General features: G+C 34.9%; 1 protein-coding gene and 1 long non-coding RNA gene across 7 annotated transcripts in view; one reads left to right on the forward strand and one right to left on the reverse strand.

The window, feature by feature from the left end:
* LOC106161086 (condensin-2 complex subunit D3-L) overlaps nt 1–14,351 on the forward strand; it is a 39,332-nt gene that overhangs the window by 23,197 nt on the left and 1,784 nt on the right. The window contains exons 25-41 of one of the 3 annotated variants that reach the window (XM_087013310.1): nt 3,529–3,605; nt 5,567–5,687; nt 6,043–6,183; nt 8,041–8,180; nt 8,484–8,608; nt 8,983–9,091; nt 9,315–9,399; nt 9,746–9,920; nt 10,254–10,338; nt 11,106–11,195; nt 11,552–11,662; nt 11,981–12,040; nt 12,344–12,428; nt 12,688–12,821; nt 13,451–13,611; nt 13,725–13,920; nt 14,135–14,204. In XM_087013310.1, the coding sequence (XP_086869436.1) occupies nt 3,529–3,605; nt 5,567–5,687; nt 6,043–6,183; nt 8,041–8,180; nt 8,484–8,608; nt 8,983–9,091; nt 9,315–9,399; nt 9,746–9,920; nt 10,254–10,338; nt 11,106–11,195; nt 11,552–11,662; nt 11,981–12,040; nt 12,344–12,428; nt 12,688–12,821; nt 13,451–13,611; nt 13,725–13,920; nt 14,135–14,204 (1,965 nt within the window). Of the gene's footprint in view, nt 1–3,528; nt 3,606–5,566; nt 5,688–6,042; nt 6,184–8,040; nt 8,181–8,478; nt 8,609–8,982; nt 9,092–9,314; nt 9,400–9,745; nt 9,921–10,253; nt 10,339–11,105; nt 11,196–11,551; nt 11,663–11,980; nt 12,041–12,343; nt 12,429–12,687; nt 12,822–13,450; nt 13,612–13,724; nt 13,921–14,134; nt 14,205–14,351 lie in introns of all 3 variants that reach the window. The other 2 variants (XM_087013307.1, XM_087013318.1) reach the window with 2 other exon arrangements.
* On the reverse strand, nt 52–7,115 carry LOC147763833 (uncharacterized). 4 transcript variants are annotated; one of them, XR_015334536.1, is made up of 4 exons: nt 6,994–7,096; nt 4,034–4,696; nt 1,735–1,925; nt 52–1,008 (listed from the first exon to the last, which is right to left on the reverse strand). It is a non-coding gene; the product is annotated as an uncharacterized LOC147763833 (long non-coding RNA). The 4 variants fall into 4 exon arrangements; XR_015334534.1 differs by lacking the exon at nt 4,034–4,696 and adding an exon at nt 3,745–3,909 and having other exon boundaries at nt 6,994–7,074; XR_015334535.1 differs by lacking the exon at nt 4,034–4,696 and having other exon boundaries at nt 6,994–7,115.

Genomic DNA, 14,351 nt, shown 5'->3' on the forward strand with positions numbered 1-14,351 from the left:
AAAAAAAAAAAAAAAAAAAACAGACTTGAGGAATAACAATAAAACTGTTAATAAAGGAGCTCAATAATATATTTATTATCAAAGAGTTATCATTTTTATCCAGAAGCAAAACCATCAGTTATCAGTTGACATAAATTTTACTTTTGATGGTTCTCCATATTTGAGTGGAGGATGCAAAATAGTTGTTTAGATGTCAGTAATTTGGCACATCCCTGCCTTTTTCATAAGTCACAAATACATAGTCTGTTTCTCCTGCTCCATATGAAGCTGTCTCTGTATCTCCAGATTCATCATCACAATCAATAGAAGGTACATATTCCATAGACAGGCACTCATTTTTACAACATTTTAACTTCTTATCAGTGAAGAGATATTTTGCCTGTTCTTTCGTCAAATGGAGAATGTGATCGCGTGGAGATCTCTTCTTTGCTACATTTTTAAGTACTCCGCCCTCTAAAAATGAAGTTTCACATATGCACACCCCTGATTGGTTTGTGGCAAAAATCTCTTGGTCTTTTCTATAATTTTTAGTTGTACCACAAGAGCAGCGGTCCCCGATATGGACTTCCTGGAAGGGACCGTGTCCGTCGCTAATTGCGTGTTCTGTTGGACTTTTCATAGATCTGGCGCAGAGTTTGTATATCAGTGCCAGTATTCCAATCACTGCTGCTATGATGACAATGGTGATAACAGAACGTAGGGCAATGATTTCCCACGTTTCCGTTTGTTCTTGTGGCAGAGAAATCTCTGCTGTGGTCAAAGATACCGTTTCTGTCGTCCCTGTCCTATTAAGTTCCTGTGTTATGTTCAGAACATCAGGATTCGGTGGCAAGGTAAAGTTAGTGACATTATCTAGAAAATGTGTCCTTACTGTACTCATGAGTTTTGTCTTATATGTTGAAGACTTCGGTATGTTAAGGCTGAAGGTACATAAGATGATATGCTGGTAAAAAGTCAAGGTGCCCCCCAGTGGTGCTCCTTGGAAATGTCAGCCAGGTTCAGGTGTGGCTATTCAAAAAAGGGTAAAAAGGAATGTTAGTTATAATTGCTTCGCTGCACTGTGACTCAGTGATTATGGCTCCTTTTTGTTCAGAGGGAAACAAGTTTGTTTGGGCCACTATGGGCCAAATGGACTCTAAAGAACAAAGGGTAGTAATAACAAAAACTTCATATGCTTTTATGGCACTGTGTGCTGTGCTGTTTAAGGTGCATTAGAAGTTGAATTTAAGAATGTTTATAAATCATATCACGTTACAGTACAGACATTTTGGTTTTCTCACATTACAGTCATGATTTTTTTTTTCATTTATTTAAATCAAAAATCCAATTTTAACTTGACAGTTTCCTGCCTTAAGCAGACCCCTCCCCCATGTGTGATGTGAATATTTCAATATCAAAGCTATTCCTGTAATGCTTTAGATTTATTATGAATAAAAGATATATATATATATATATATATATATATATATATATATATATATATATATATATATATATATATATATATATATATATATGATAAAATTGTTTTTGGGTAACTTTTCACCATCTTGAAGGCATTGAATAATGTGATTAAAGCAAACAATATTGTTCCATTTGTTACTTTTGATACTGTACATGATAAAGTTACTTCCATTTGCTAATGCCACCTCATTATATCTTGGAAGTAAGAGTAAGTACAGGAGGTATCTATAATATTTTTGTTATTATAAATAACATTACAGGTATACTTACCGTTCTTGGATGCAGTAGCTTGTTTCCCACCAGGTTGTTAACCGTTTTATTTGAAATCTCTGCTGTAGTCTGCTGTTTTCTGTCTCTGGCATTGACTTGTTAAGGATTGGTGTAACAATTCCACTTGACCAGTTCCCAAATAACAGTAAGGGTAAATCTCCTCCCAATATACCAGGAAGGTTTTAGCTGTGCTGCAAAGCAAAATCTTTTCATTAATAGAAAATCTGCAGCATTACATTACCAGTTGTGTAATTTGATCAAAGTGTATTGTGTTTATTTGCTGAGGAAGTTGTAATATTTGGTCCATTGCACACTTCATAGGTGTGACCCTCTGGCATTTGAACTGATACAATCTATAGAAACTGTGCTTGTTTAAGATTGCATAATCTTACTCATGGACTATTTTCAAATTTTTACACAGGTTTTTGAAAAGTTAGCATTCTTGTCTCTTCTCTTTTTCATTTTGTTGGAGAATTATTTTGATTGTGGTTTGTTACACTTTATTTTATTTTCTAAATGGCATGAAAAGGGTGCTTTTGACAAAAAATATCAAAAAGAGAAAATGAAAAAAAAAAAAGACTATTTGAAAGCCTGAAGATAAATTGTTTTTGTAAGTGGTATCGATTTGATTTTTAATTGAAATTTTGATCCTCTACATTGGAATAAATTGAAGGATATAATATTATTATTGTCCTTGACCCAACTTTGCCAGGTATCAAATGTCACACCCCAGTTACGATTGAAATAACTTGACTCCATGACACTTCATTGCTTGGGGGTGGTCAAGCATACCACTGTTCAACCATTTAAGTGAGTGACAGCTTGTTCATTTATAAAGTTGTATAGCTGACTGCTCCTATCAACAAAGACTATGATGCAAATTGCAGCAGTTCTTTTTTGTACTGATAACTCATAATTTTATGTAAAATTATGTCAACCACGAAAAAGTAGACTTAAAAGTTTCACTAAAACAAAGTACAAATCAAACAAGCAAAGGTACAATAAGTTTGGACACCTCATGCACTCCTTTCACTGTTTGAGTATTTGTAGAAATAATTGGGTCACAGACCGTGAATTAAAATGTAAGGAGCTCCAGGGAAAAATTCATTGGAGTGTGCCTTATCACCTGTATATCTGTGGCTTACATAACCTGAGCTCCCCTTTAACTTCTGTTTCTATTCCCTGTTCACTGTGCTGTTTGTTTGACCTTTTTGCTATTTGATCAACTCTTCTTATGTGGAAGATGGCAAAGGAAAATAAGATATTGGAGGAAAGTGAATGTTATTATACTAAGCCACTAATTTTAGAGTTTAGCAAGTAATAGGACAGCAGACTAGACAGCATTTTATAAATAGCCACAACTTGTTTGCTTTAATAAAAGAAGGCTGTTTATTGATCAAATGTACCAACTAGAAGATTATGGAATTGGTTAGCTACTGCCGTAAATATACACTTCCCAGGCCAGTGACTTGGATCAGTTTGCTTCCTATAACAACAGACAGAATTGGTGCATCAGCCTTTGGTGAAATAATCTTACATGCTCTCATTGGAAGTTAATTTAGCAAATGTAAAGTGTTTTTGGTATTTTGCTCCTTATTTTTCTTCTGTCTAGGGATGTTTTAGTTTGTGACATCGCCAAAATTAGTCTCTGGATGTCAAATTGATTAATTAATTAATTAATTAATTTATTTATTTATTTATTTATTTATTTATTTTTAATCTCCCAAACATAGCATCATTTGTCTAGCCTGTAGAATCCTTATTTAGCGTAATCACTTATTTTTTGTATTTCAGCTGACCTGAAGCAGAGACTGAAGTGTTTTGATCTGTCCCCAGAACTGATCGCTGTCACAGTGAGCACTTTGTCCAAGGTAATACTATAAGGGGCAGGTCCAGAGATATTTTTGACAGTCTTCCTAATTAACTTTGTCAATCCATCTTCCATTTTTGATCATCTTCCAACAACAACACAAAATTAAATACTCGTTAATGTAAACTTGAAAATCTTACCGTCTTCCAGAAGACGGCCTCAATCTGCCCTTGACTATGCTGCTCAAATGGGAGCTTCTTCTTAGTGGGTCTACACAGACACTTGTAGAGAAACTCTCTGCCATTCCTGCCTTACTTCACACAATGTTGTTCTGCATTTATGGCAGTACAGTATCTATCATGCACCTAATTAACAACAATTACCTGTAATATATATATTGGCAGCTGACTTTCTCTAAATATTTTACATAGGTATACACATGGGCGCACACATACAGTTACACGGGGAGACAAAACCATTATTTCTTACCTGCTTCCAACCTTTTTCTGCAGTACTTGTTTTGTAATACAGATATCTCTTACGTCTATTTCTACTCAGCAATGAGAACAATGCTGAATTGCGTCTCTAATGACCAGGTTACCTGGTGAAGGGAGTTATTAAAAGATCATTTAGGTACTGAGCTGGATGACTACCTGAATTAACTGCTGCTCATGCAAGTCAAATTTTGATAGCTTAAAAGTTAAATGGACTTAAGTTTTGCATATGGAGTCAACAGTCGAAGCCCCTAATACTAACTTTGACAGAATGACAAGGTCACTTTAAAACATCTTGTAATTTTAAGATTTATTTTGATGAATTAGATACATAATCTATGACAAATATGCTACAGGGAAAAAATGAACATTTTATTCAATGTAGCTGATACATGAGGCAATTAGCTTATATAAAGCAGTGGTTTGACAAAAAAAAAAAATCAGGTCTCACAACTTGCCAAGAAAAATCAGCTAAACTGCAGGCTCGCTCTGGCTTGTTTTAGAGCATTGATCCAATCCAAACATCGCATGTTGGTAGACCTCCTGTTTCTCCAGTTCCGTCACTGTGCTGAACAACTATTATTTCTCTGACTCTACTTTAATCCAGACAAAAATGTGTGAAGTTCTCATCCTGTGGGCAGAATTCTTTGATTTTTGTCTGAAGTGTATGAAATCTAGTTAATTGAACCTTTTACAAGCTTTGAATCTCTGGTAACTGTAAATAGGTATTGATTTTTCTGATGATTCAGTGTATTCTCTCTCTCTCTCTCTCTTTTTTTTTTTTTTTTTGTGACGTAATCTGGTTCTTTTTGCATTTTAAAATGATTTATGGTTTTAAGATACTTTGAGAAATTTGACATTTAAGTTTATCCTGAATTTCAAATAAGTCTTTTAAATTTTGAAAATCAAGTGTGAAATGTGTGATATGTTTTAGATAGACGTTTGGTTTGAAACAATGTTATCTTTGTCATTTAAAGGGATAATAACTCTTCGCATGATATCTATATTTCACTGTAAAAACCTTGTGAATAACTCATAGAAATATAATATATTCTGTTTTACCAAAAAACAGCAGTTATAGCTTTTATTCTGATATCTGAACTTGTCTTTAGACCACGTGACCTCCATTGATGTCTATACTCTGTTAAAATCTCTTAAGAGATTTTAACAAAAAACCAAACTTTTTAGAAAAAAACCAGGGACTAACTTTGAATGTAAAAATGGATTCATTAACCATTGGTAAGTATGGGAAAATTGTTGTTTACTCCAGGAAAATTCATTTTTTGGCCGAAACGAAGAGTTATTATTGCTTTAATCAATTTTAAGATTTAAGTTTTCTAGAAAATTTCTCTACGTAATAATTCTTTGTCATGTCAGTACTAGTACAGTTAGCTTTAGGGATCTGTTAGAAAGCTTGTTAAAAGCTTTTTGGTTTTTCATGAATAAAATCATTATTTAAACTAACAAGTTCGGCCTTTTTACAGCATCCCTGCTCTAACAATCTCTCTAATCATTGTTTTCTTTCCAGTTGCTAGGGCAACAATCAGCAGACGTCACCCGAGCCAGTTCAGCAGCAGATGAGTGGTGCGAGGAGCTTCTTAAAGCATGCGATGAGTATCTGTCCAGCGTTATACTGGGGGAAAACCAAGGTGATCAATTAATAGCTCTGTCATCAATACTACTTGGAATAAAACTCTACAATGTGAATGTGTTCTTTGATTTACATAGTCTTAGGCTTTTGATATTTTCCCAGATTTTTTAAAAGTATTATGTAAACAATCTCGATGGTGGTTCTTGTGGAATGAGTCATGTATCAGATGATCTTCTTTTTAGATGATGTGTATTCGTTACTTTTTTTAAATGATTTTTAAATATAGCATTGCCATCATAAGCCAGGGTGATGTACAAATTATTGTCAACTTCCCCCTGATTTTTTACCCTGTCAGCATGATGTTATAGCATTTTATAGCATGTTCAGTAACTAATCTACTACCATATCACTAGGTGGAGAACTTGACGAGGTGTTGATAGTACGCCACCTGTTTACCCTGGGGGAGATCTCCCAGCTATGTCCTGGGAAGACGCCCAGACGTGTCTTCATGCTGGTGCAGAGTCTGATTGCTGCCCCCACCATTTCATCTGGAGGTAAACTAAGCTAATCCTCTAAGTGATTAAGGATATATATAGTGTGGGAAGTCATTAAGTTCTATTAGTGCACCTTTACAACCAGCCTTGTCCAAAAAAAAAAAAAAAAAAAGAATTTTACAAGATTTTTTGATAATTATTCAATGATATGCCCCTTGTAATACTTACATTTTATACTTATCTATACACTGAGGTTTAAACATATTGCATGGTTATAGAAATGCTCCTAAATATTGTAAAGAATTGACTTACACGGTGCATCTGTGTATTATCAATTTTAAAAATCTATTTACTTCAATGAATATTTTCAGTTGAATATGAAAGGTTTAGGTGTTTAAAGAATTGTGCAATACTTTTTTTTTTCTTTTGCTGTTGTCAATAATCAGAATAGTTTATTTTATTTATTTTGATGTTATTTATTGCTGTTGTCAATAATCAATAAATAGAGAGATAAAATTAAGCAACATATTACCATTTATGAAGATACTCATTTTCATTTTTCAAAATATTTTTTTCAAAAATGCAGAAGTGAAAACTATTTCAGTATACGTCATTTGTACACTATAAAATATATATGTTCTTGCCCACGATTTCTGCAGCTAAAGAATTTATCAATTTTACCTGTTATTAAGATTTTGATATTTTTGAAATTGTACCAATTTAACAGAAATTTGGCTTATATTTGTAAAAGGTAGGCCTGTTAGTACTGAAAGATGACAAGTTTTCAGGTAGCCAAATATGAATAAGTTATTTGGCATGTTACACTGTTACTGCAGTGCATATTAGCTAGTAAGGAAAAATATTACCTACCTGCCAGACTGGTATCACCTGAGAAAATGTGTAGGAATGTCAGGATATTTACGTGCACACACACATGCATATATTCATACCATGTGCTCCTACTTAACGTAGTAAACACTGGCACAGATCTGAAATCTTATTGGCTCACAACCAGAGGTCATCCAGGGGTCAAGGGCAAAATAGGTCAACTTTTGGTCATGTGACTGATTTTGCCCAGTTAAAGGAAGATCGGGTATATTATGTTGATGGGTTATTTAAAGAAGCTTGATATATTACTTATTGCTGGTGGGAACCTATACCCACATCTGGTCTGCTCTTTATTAAGATAACCCATGGAGAGTTTACTGACCATATGATGTTTTCTGCATTTTTACCTCCTCTGGGAAAAAAATTCTTGTAAAATCTTTTCCTGACAAATCTGGTTGTGTAGGTGCATTAACAGAAGTTAATGACTTCTCACACTGATTATATCCTTAGTCACTTAATGGCTTCATTCCTGACTATGTCCCAGAGCTCAGTTTAATCAGCATACCTGATGTCTTGAAACTGTTTTAAGCAGTGTTTAGTGATGGAATTAAGCTCTAGGGTAAAGTTTTTAAGGGGAAGTGCTAAGCAAAAGTTCAGGAAGAGACAATTAGAGGGGAGAGAAATAAAGTAGAACACAGAAGAGCCTAGATTCTTTTATCTTTATTTTTTATTGATATAATTTAGGAGTGACATACGTGTTAGAATTATTACTGTTTCCAGGGGTGGATCCAGAGATATTTTCTGACAGGCTTCCAAATTATCTTTATTGATCCATCCCCCATTTTTGACAGTCATCAAACAGAAAAAATTAGATACCCATCAATGTAAACTTGAAATTTTGACCCTCTTCCAGAAGACCTAGAAGACAGAATAAATCTGCCCCTGGCTTCAATGTAATTCATGAACTTTAGTAAGGTGATAGCCTGTATTTATACTGTGCTCGAACCAATAAAGAATTATTATTATGATAGTGTTATCATCTCTTGACACTGGAATAATAATCTGTCCATATTTCCTATTTTGTTTCAGATGTGAACACTCAGCTCCCAGAGGAGGCTCAGTTCCCCCATGGAAGCCAGCTGACCCAGGGGACACAGGTGTTGTCGCAGTTTCAAGGCTCTAAGATGAGCAGCAGCATACGGGCACACGCCTTTGTGACACTGGGTAAGGTGCATTGACATAAAATGAAACGAAACATCAGTATATATATATATACAATTCCTTGGAAACATGAATTTGAACCATCTTTTTGATAATGTCATATGCTAAACTAGTTAAAAAACTTTAGATCAAGTGAGGAATATAATTTGCTTAGTTTTGATTTTTATTAGGGAGTGTTTTGCCTACACAACGTTTGTCATTTTCTTTATTTGAAACCCACCTTTCTGATTTAAAATATGATCTTGTGCGTCATCCCCCTTGTAAATTATGATAATTGGTTTCATTAATGTTACTTCCTGTCTTCAGGCAAGTTGTGTCTTCAGAATGAAGACATTGCTAAGAAGTGTATTGCTGCCATGGCACGCGAGTTGGAGACGTGTGACGACCCCGCCGTCAGGAACAATGTGGTGGTCATTATGTGTGACCTATGTATTAGGTAGATTTCATTGAATTGATGATTTATCTCAATTTAAACTAAATTTAATGAAATCAAGCAGGTCATTTTGTTGTACATTTGCAAAAATTTTAGTAATTAAAAAGTAACCATTTTTATTGAAACAATTTTATATGGTTTTGTCAAGTTTCAGCCTCTCAGGATGATTTGCAGTCTGAAACTCCTACATTTGAATCTCCTATACATTTCATAGACTCTACTGTGTAACAGTTCAATTTCTGCACATATTGTTGAAGTACTGTGGGAAGGATCTCCATATGTGTCCATTCCAAAATCTGTCAAAAAATTTTGTGTGTGCTGAAAACTGTTGAATATATAATCTGCGTATATAGCCTGATATTTGTGTATATTTCCAGATACACCACACTAGTGGACAGGTATGTGGGGAACATTGCCGCCTGCCTGAAGGATGAAAACCCTTTGATCAGAAAGCAGACGTTAACTTTGCTGACACGACTGCTGCAGGTGACAATAGATTTCTTTTTTAAAGATATCAAGCTGATAACAAAATTATTGATATGTTTTTCATTTTTGTCAGACTTTCAATTTGGATAGCTGTCAGAAGTGAGAAAAATATGTTTTCATTAAACTGATTTGGCTTTAGAATATTCTGAATGACAAGATACAGTTTGTCATCTTTACTGCAAGAATTGTAACCGTTTATGTAAATTTTGACTTCTATTTTTAGGAGGATTTCCTGAAATGGAAAGGAAGTTTGTTCTTCAGGTTCATTACAGCTGTGGTTGACAAAGATCCTGACATCAAAACTTTTGGTAAATACTGTTAATCCTTGCGTACTGAGACAGTAACAACAAGTTATTAAAACAGATAGGATGTGAAAAATTCAGATCGAAAGCCAAAAGTAATAAAGTTAATCTGCAAAATGTAACTCTAAGCCAAAGTTTACAAAATGTTTAGCAGGATTTAGAGATTTTTGATCAGCCATCGTAATTTCAGCTCCCCAAAATGATGAAGTTAATATGCAAAATTTGACTTCAAAATATGTTGAAAATGAAACAAAATTAGCAAATTGTTTTTGAAATTAAGCAGCAAAATGAAGAGATTTTGATCAGCCATCTTAAGTAGCACTTGAATATAAAACAATGAATGTTTTTTCAGCGGAGTTCTGTTTGGTCCATCTTCTGCTCCAGAGGAACCCTGGCATGTTCAACCAGCACTTTGTGGAGTGCATCTTCCACTTTAATGCTTACGAGGGTCACAATGTCTATAACAAGTTTTCACAATCGGAACGGGAAAGAACAATGTTTTCCTTGAAGGGGAAAGACAATGCAGAGTAAGCTTTGCAGCTAAATGTATCTATTTTTCAGTTAGATGGTCATAATTTTTGTGTTATACAGGTATAACAATATGTTTAAGGTGAACGTTTTGAAAAAAGTAACCAAAGACTTTATGTTGGCATAGAGATACCGGTATAATTGTAAGTTCAACTGATAAAACATGAAATTAGATATCTTATGTTGATTTGTTTTCTGCTGAGTATTGGTGTAAATATTTGTAGCTTCCTTTCACCAGTGGACTTTATTTTCTGGTCTGCCACATACTCAGCAATCACTAAAGGTATGAAGAGCATATTTCATAATGGTGTCATTGTTTCCATTTTGTGTAGGAAGCGTATGTACATGTACAGATTCATGCTGGAACACATGAGTGATGAGCACCGGTTCCAGCTCACAGCCAAGATCTGCCAGGAGGTGAGGGCCCTTTTTCTTAGGGTTCATTCCCAGTAAAACTATTGTTCTGTGTATGGACTCTTGCTGAATGCAGTCTGATCAACAGATTAACAAACCTTCTCCTGAGGTTGAGTGCACTACAGAAAAGCTGATTATTATCTTGGGTATGTAGGAAGTCTGTTAATGTGATTGCATTCAGCAAAAGTCCCCAAGGAGTTGGATGGATCTACATAGAAAGTATCATTGGGAATGATCCCTTAGACTAACTCCAGGAAGTAGACTGTATGACAGTGATGGAATGTCTGGGTCATGCTGTGGGGAAAGCCCTCAGGTTACATGCCAACTTACTTCTTACACACAGTATAGAGGACAAATACAAACTGCCTTCTTCCTGGAGGTTATGAAACATTGGTTTCAGTTCCTGACATGTGTCTGTGATATATTACAACTTTGACATTTGGTTTTTTTCCTGTTCATGGATTGAAATAATATGGGGCTTTATGCTCACAGCTCATTTCCTGACATCTTCAAGGCTGAAAGTGAAGGAGTAAAATTTTGATACAGTAGAGTGATTTCTCTATGAAATTTCTCTATAAATCATTGTGTTTGACTGATGTTATTAAGTCTCTAAGAAAGGAAGTTCTGTTTTATCATCCTATCCAGAGACCATGAACAGTCTCTTTAATAGAACTTTTCCATAAAAGCCGTGTTCCCAATTTAGCTGTTGTAAGTGTGTTTATTTTTATTCATTAAAAAAGATTACTCTATTTCATGATAATATGTTTCAGATCCTGGGAGGTTTGGTGGACGGGGTGATGCCCCTGGACCCTGACACCAGTGCTCTCCTCCAGGATGCCCTGGCTATACTGTGTTGTAAGGTGAGGAGATGGAACAGCCTCCAGAAACAATATTAGAAAACACCCTGTCTCTGATGTAAAGATAAGGGCATTTCATTATCGATAGAAGATTGTCTGTCAAACTCAAGTTTAACAAAGTCTGTAATAAATCATAACACAAGATGAAAAATTAGCCCCCCCCCATCCCCTCCAAGGGAAGTTCTACAAAATAAAATGTTAATTTTTCTATTCTATTATCAGTCAATTAATTAAAACAAAAGTTATAAATAAGTGATGCTAAGGTATGCCATCCTGTAGAGTTAACTGAGCCAAGGAGATATATTGGATGCAACTCCTTGACTGAGTCAAATCCAATACTGAAGTCTGCCCTATTGCAGGAGATCAAGCTGTCCAGTATGCGTTCTAGACCACAGCAGGAGGAGGCTGTAGATGAACAAGACATGGCCGCTGCTGTGATGGAGAAGGCTAAGAAAACTCTTATATCACAGGTATGACCTTTGTCAACTTTGTTTTCTAACTTCATTGGGGAAAATTCTTCATATACTTGCTTAGAAGATAGTATGATTTTTTTCACGACTTTATTGAGGGTATGTTGTTTTAGATCTTAGACTATAATATTTATGACTTTGGAACCTTGTGTCCTTGAAATGCATTGATTAAGTGGAATGATGCAGTTAGGTTCAAGCCACTTTATATAACAACTATATTCTCATGTGATTATTTCTTGGTGTATGAGTGAAAGGAGTCTACCACAGGATTATTCATTTTATTTTATTTATTTATTTATTTATTTTGGATAATTTTAGGTGGTGAAGAAGAATGTGATAGAAAACATTGTTCCCATTGTGATTTCCCTGAAGCACATGGTATGTACTCTAGATGTGATATCTAAGAATAATCTCTTAAAATAAACAGTCAGAGATGATGGTCTCCTAGTTATCATGAAAATAGTTGCTAAGTCAATGTTAATTAATATTTTGGTCAGTAATTATAAGATAATATGTATCCATTTTACATCTAAGCACCAACATTTACAAATGTCACTGTAACATGGTTGTATTTTAGAAAAATCAAACAATACTTTGAATCATCTTAAGGTCATAATATTTGAGTGTTTGCATATATATCTATTCAAAACGATTTATCTCGCAACATTCTTTTCTGCTCAGCTTGAAAAGCACCGCTCCCCCGTGCTGAAGGATTTGATGATGTATCTGAGAGAGTTGATGAAAGATTACAAAACTGAAGTCAAAGGTGGGTGTTCTAAAGCCCTGACCAACATATTATGTATTTAATTCCATCAGTCATGACGAGTATATGTTTTTGCAAAACATAATCTGGTATGTATTAATAAAGTTTTTAATTTTAATTTATCTATTGGTGCAGTATAAATGGGGACTAAAATTGAAAAATTAACACCATATGAATTTGAATTATGTCTACAAGTTCTCATTCTGTTAGTTAAATGACATTGATTGATAGATGTAATAATTCCTCCAATTGCTGGTTCCAGAGATCATGTCAGCTGACAGGCAGCTGGCCAATGAGATTGAGTTTGATTTACGTAAGTTTGAAGAGCAGCAAGAGGAGCTGGAGCTGCAGAAAAAACAACAGCAACAGAGGAAGTCTCTCGGTGGATCAAAACCAGTGAGCAGAAAATTAGACAATTAACTTGTATTACATTTAAATTTCACGTGTATGCCTGTTACATACAGTAAGAAGGAGTTGTTTATGGCCTGCACATTGAATTCATGTAATGCAAAACAGGTCAGTTGGATAGAAGTAGAAATTTTAAGTTCAGAAATGACTCGTTTTTTTTTCATTGCGGAAAATTACCAAAGTTTCAGATACATAGTTTTAGAATTGTTAATTATATTATGCAGAAGAAGGAGTTGTTTATGGCCTGCACATTGAATTCATGTAATGCAAAACAGGTCAGTTGGATAGAAGTAGAAATTTTAAGTTCAGAAATGACTCGTTTTTTTTTTTCATTGCGGAAAATTACCAAAGTTTCAGATACATAGTTTAAGAATTGTTAATTATATTATGCATTTTTATAGTATGTTTGTTGCTTAGCTTCAATTTTGTTACTACCACTCAATAGAAATGTTCTAATTTAAAGAATTATGACTAAAAATAGAGTAGCTGTAAAATCCATGATCAACACCATTGAAAACATCAAGTTATGTCTGCATTTCAAACAACATGTATGTACATGATCATACAGGACCTTTCTTGTCTTGAAATTCAATTTTAAAAAAACCCTCTCATTACAGAATTCACCAGTGGGGTCACCTCAGCCAGGAACCTCCCCCAAAGCAGGACCCCCTGCAGTGACTGTCGAGTCCCCAGGCCAGAGCCGGCCACGATCAATCATTCCTAAGACTCCAGTGATGGCTCTCAACTCTCCAGCCACCAGGACAGGAACATCCAGCAGGTGGGTGGGGATTATTGCTGTTATTTATTTTATTTTTTATTTTTTATTTTTGCTTATTCAATGTGGCACTTTCTTAATAAACAATAAGGCAATGCATTTAATATTTAACACAGGAAAATGTCCCTGGTAGCCATTGCTGCTATGAACTCTGCGAGAAAAGCTGTAGAGATGAGCAACAAGAAGCAGGCCACGCCCACTCCACAGCGCACGCGCCGCAGAACTACAGAGAACACTCCGCCACAGATGGGTAAAAACAGCTCCGCGGACGAAGAGGAGGACTCCTCCCCACCTGGCCAGGCCACATTTAAAGTGAGTTTTACATGTTTAATTCAGAAATAGATTAAAGTTACTTGCACTTTTAGTGCAAATGTTATCAAGTTGGCAGTTTTTGTTATCAGACATATCAACTTGTAGATAACATAATTTTAGTTGTTGGAAGTATATTAATGCTGGATTGTATTGAAATTTCAGTTTGCACTACTTGGGACATTTTGTATTATTTGAGATGTAATGTTTTACCTAGACTCCCACCAGTAAAGAGAGAGCAAAGAAGACCCCAGAAAGAGAAGGCAGAGCTGTCAGCACACCAGAGGGTTAGTTTCGTATTCTACAGATATAACTTTGATTTTAAGTACTTTGTTGTCATGGACATGCCAGTTGTGAACTATTTAAATTAATATGATTTTGAAGTTACAAAATGTTTTTATTAATATTGCATCAGTTCTATTACAATTTTATTT

This window comes from Lingula anatina, chromosome 1, assembly GCF_051362555.1.
Source record: "Lingula anatina isolate TDL-2025a chromosome 1, LinAna3.0, whole genome shotgun sequence".
Lineage (NCBI taxonomy): Eukaryota > Metazoa > Brachiopoda > Lingulata > Lingulida > Lingulidae > Lingula > Lingula anatina.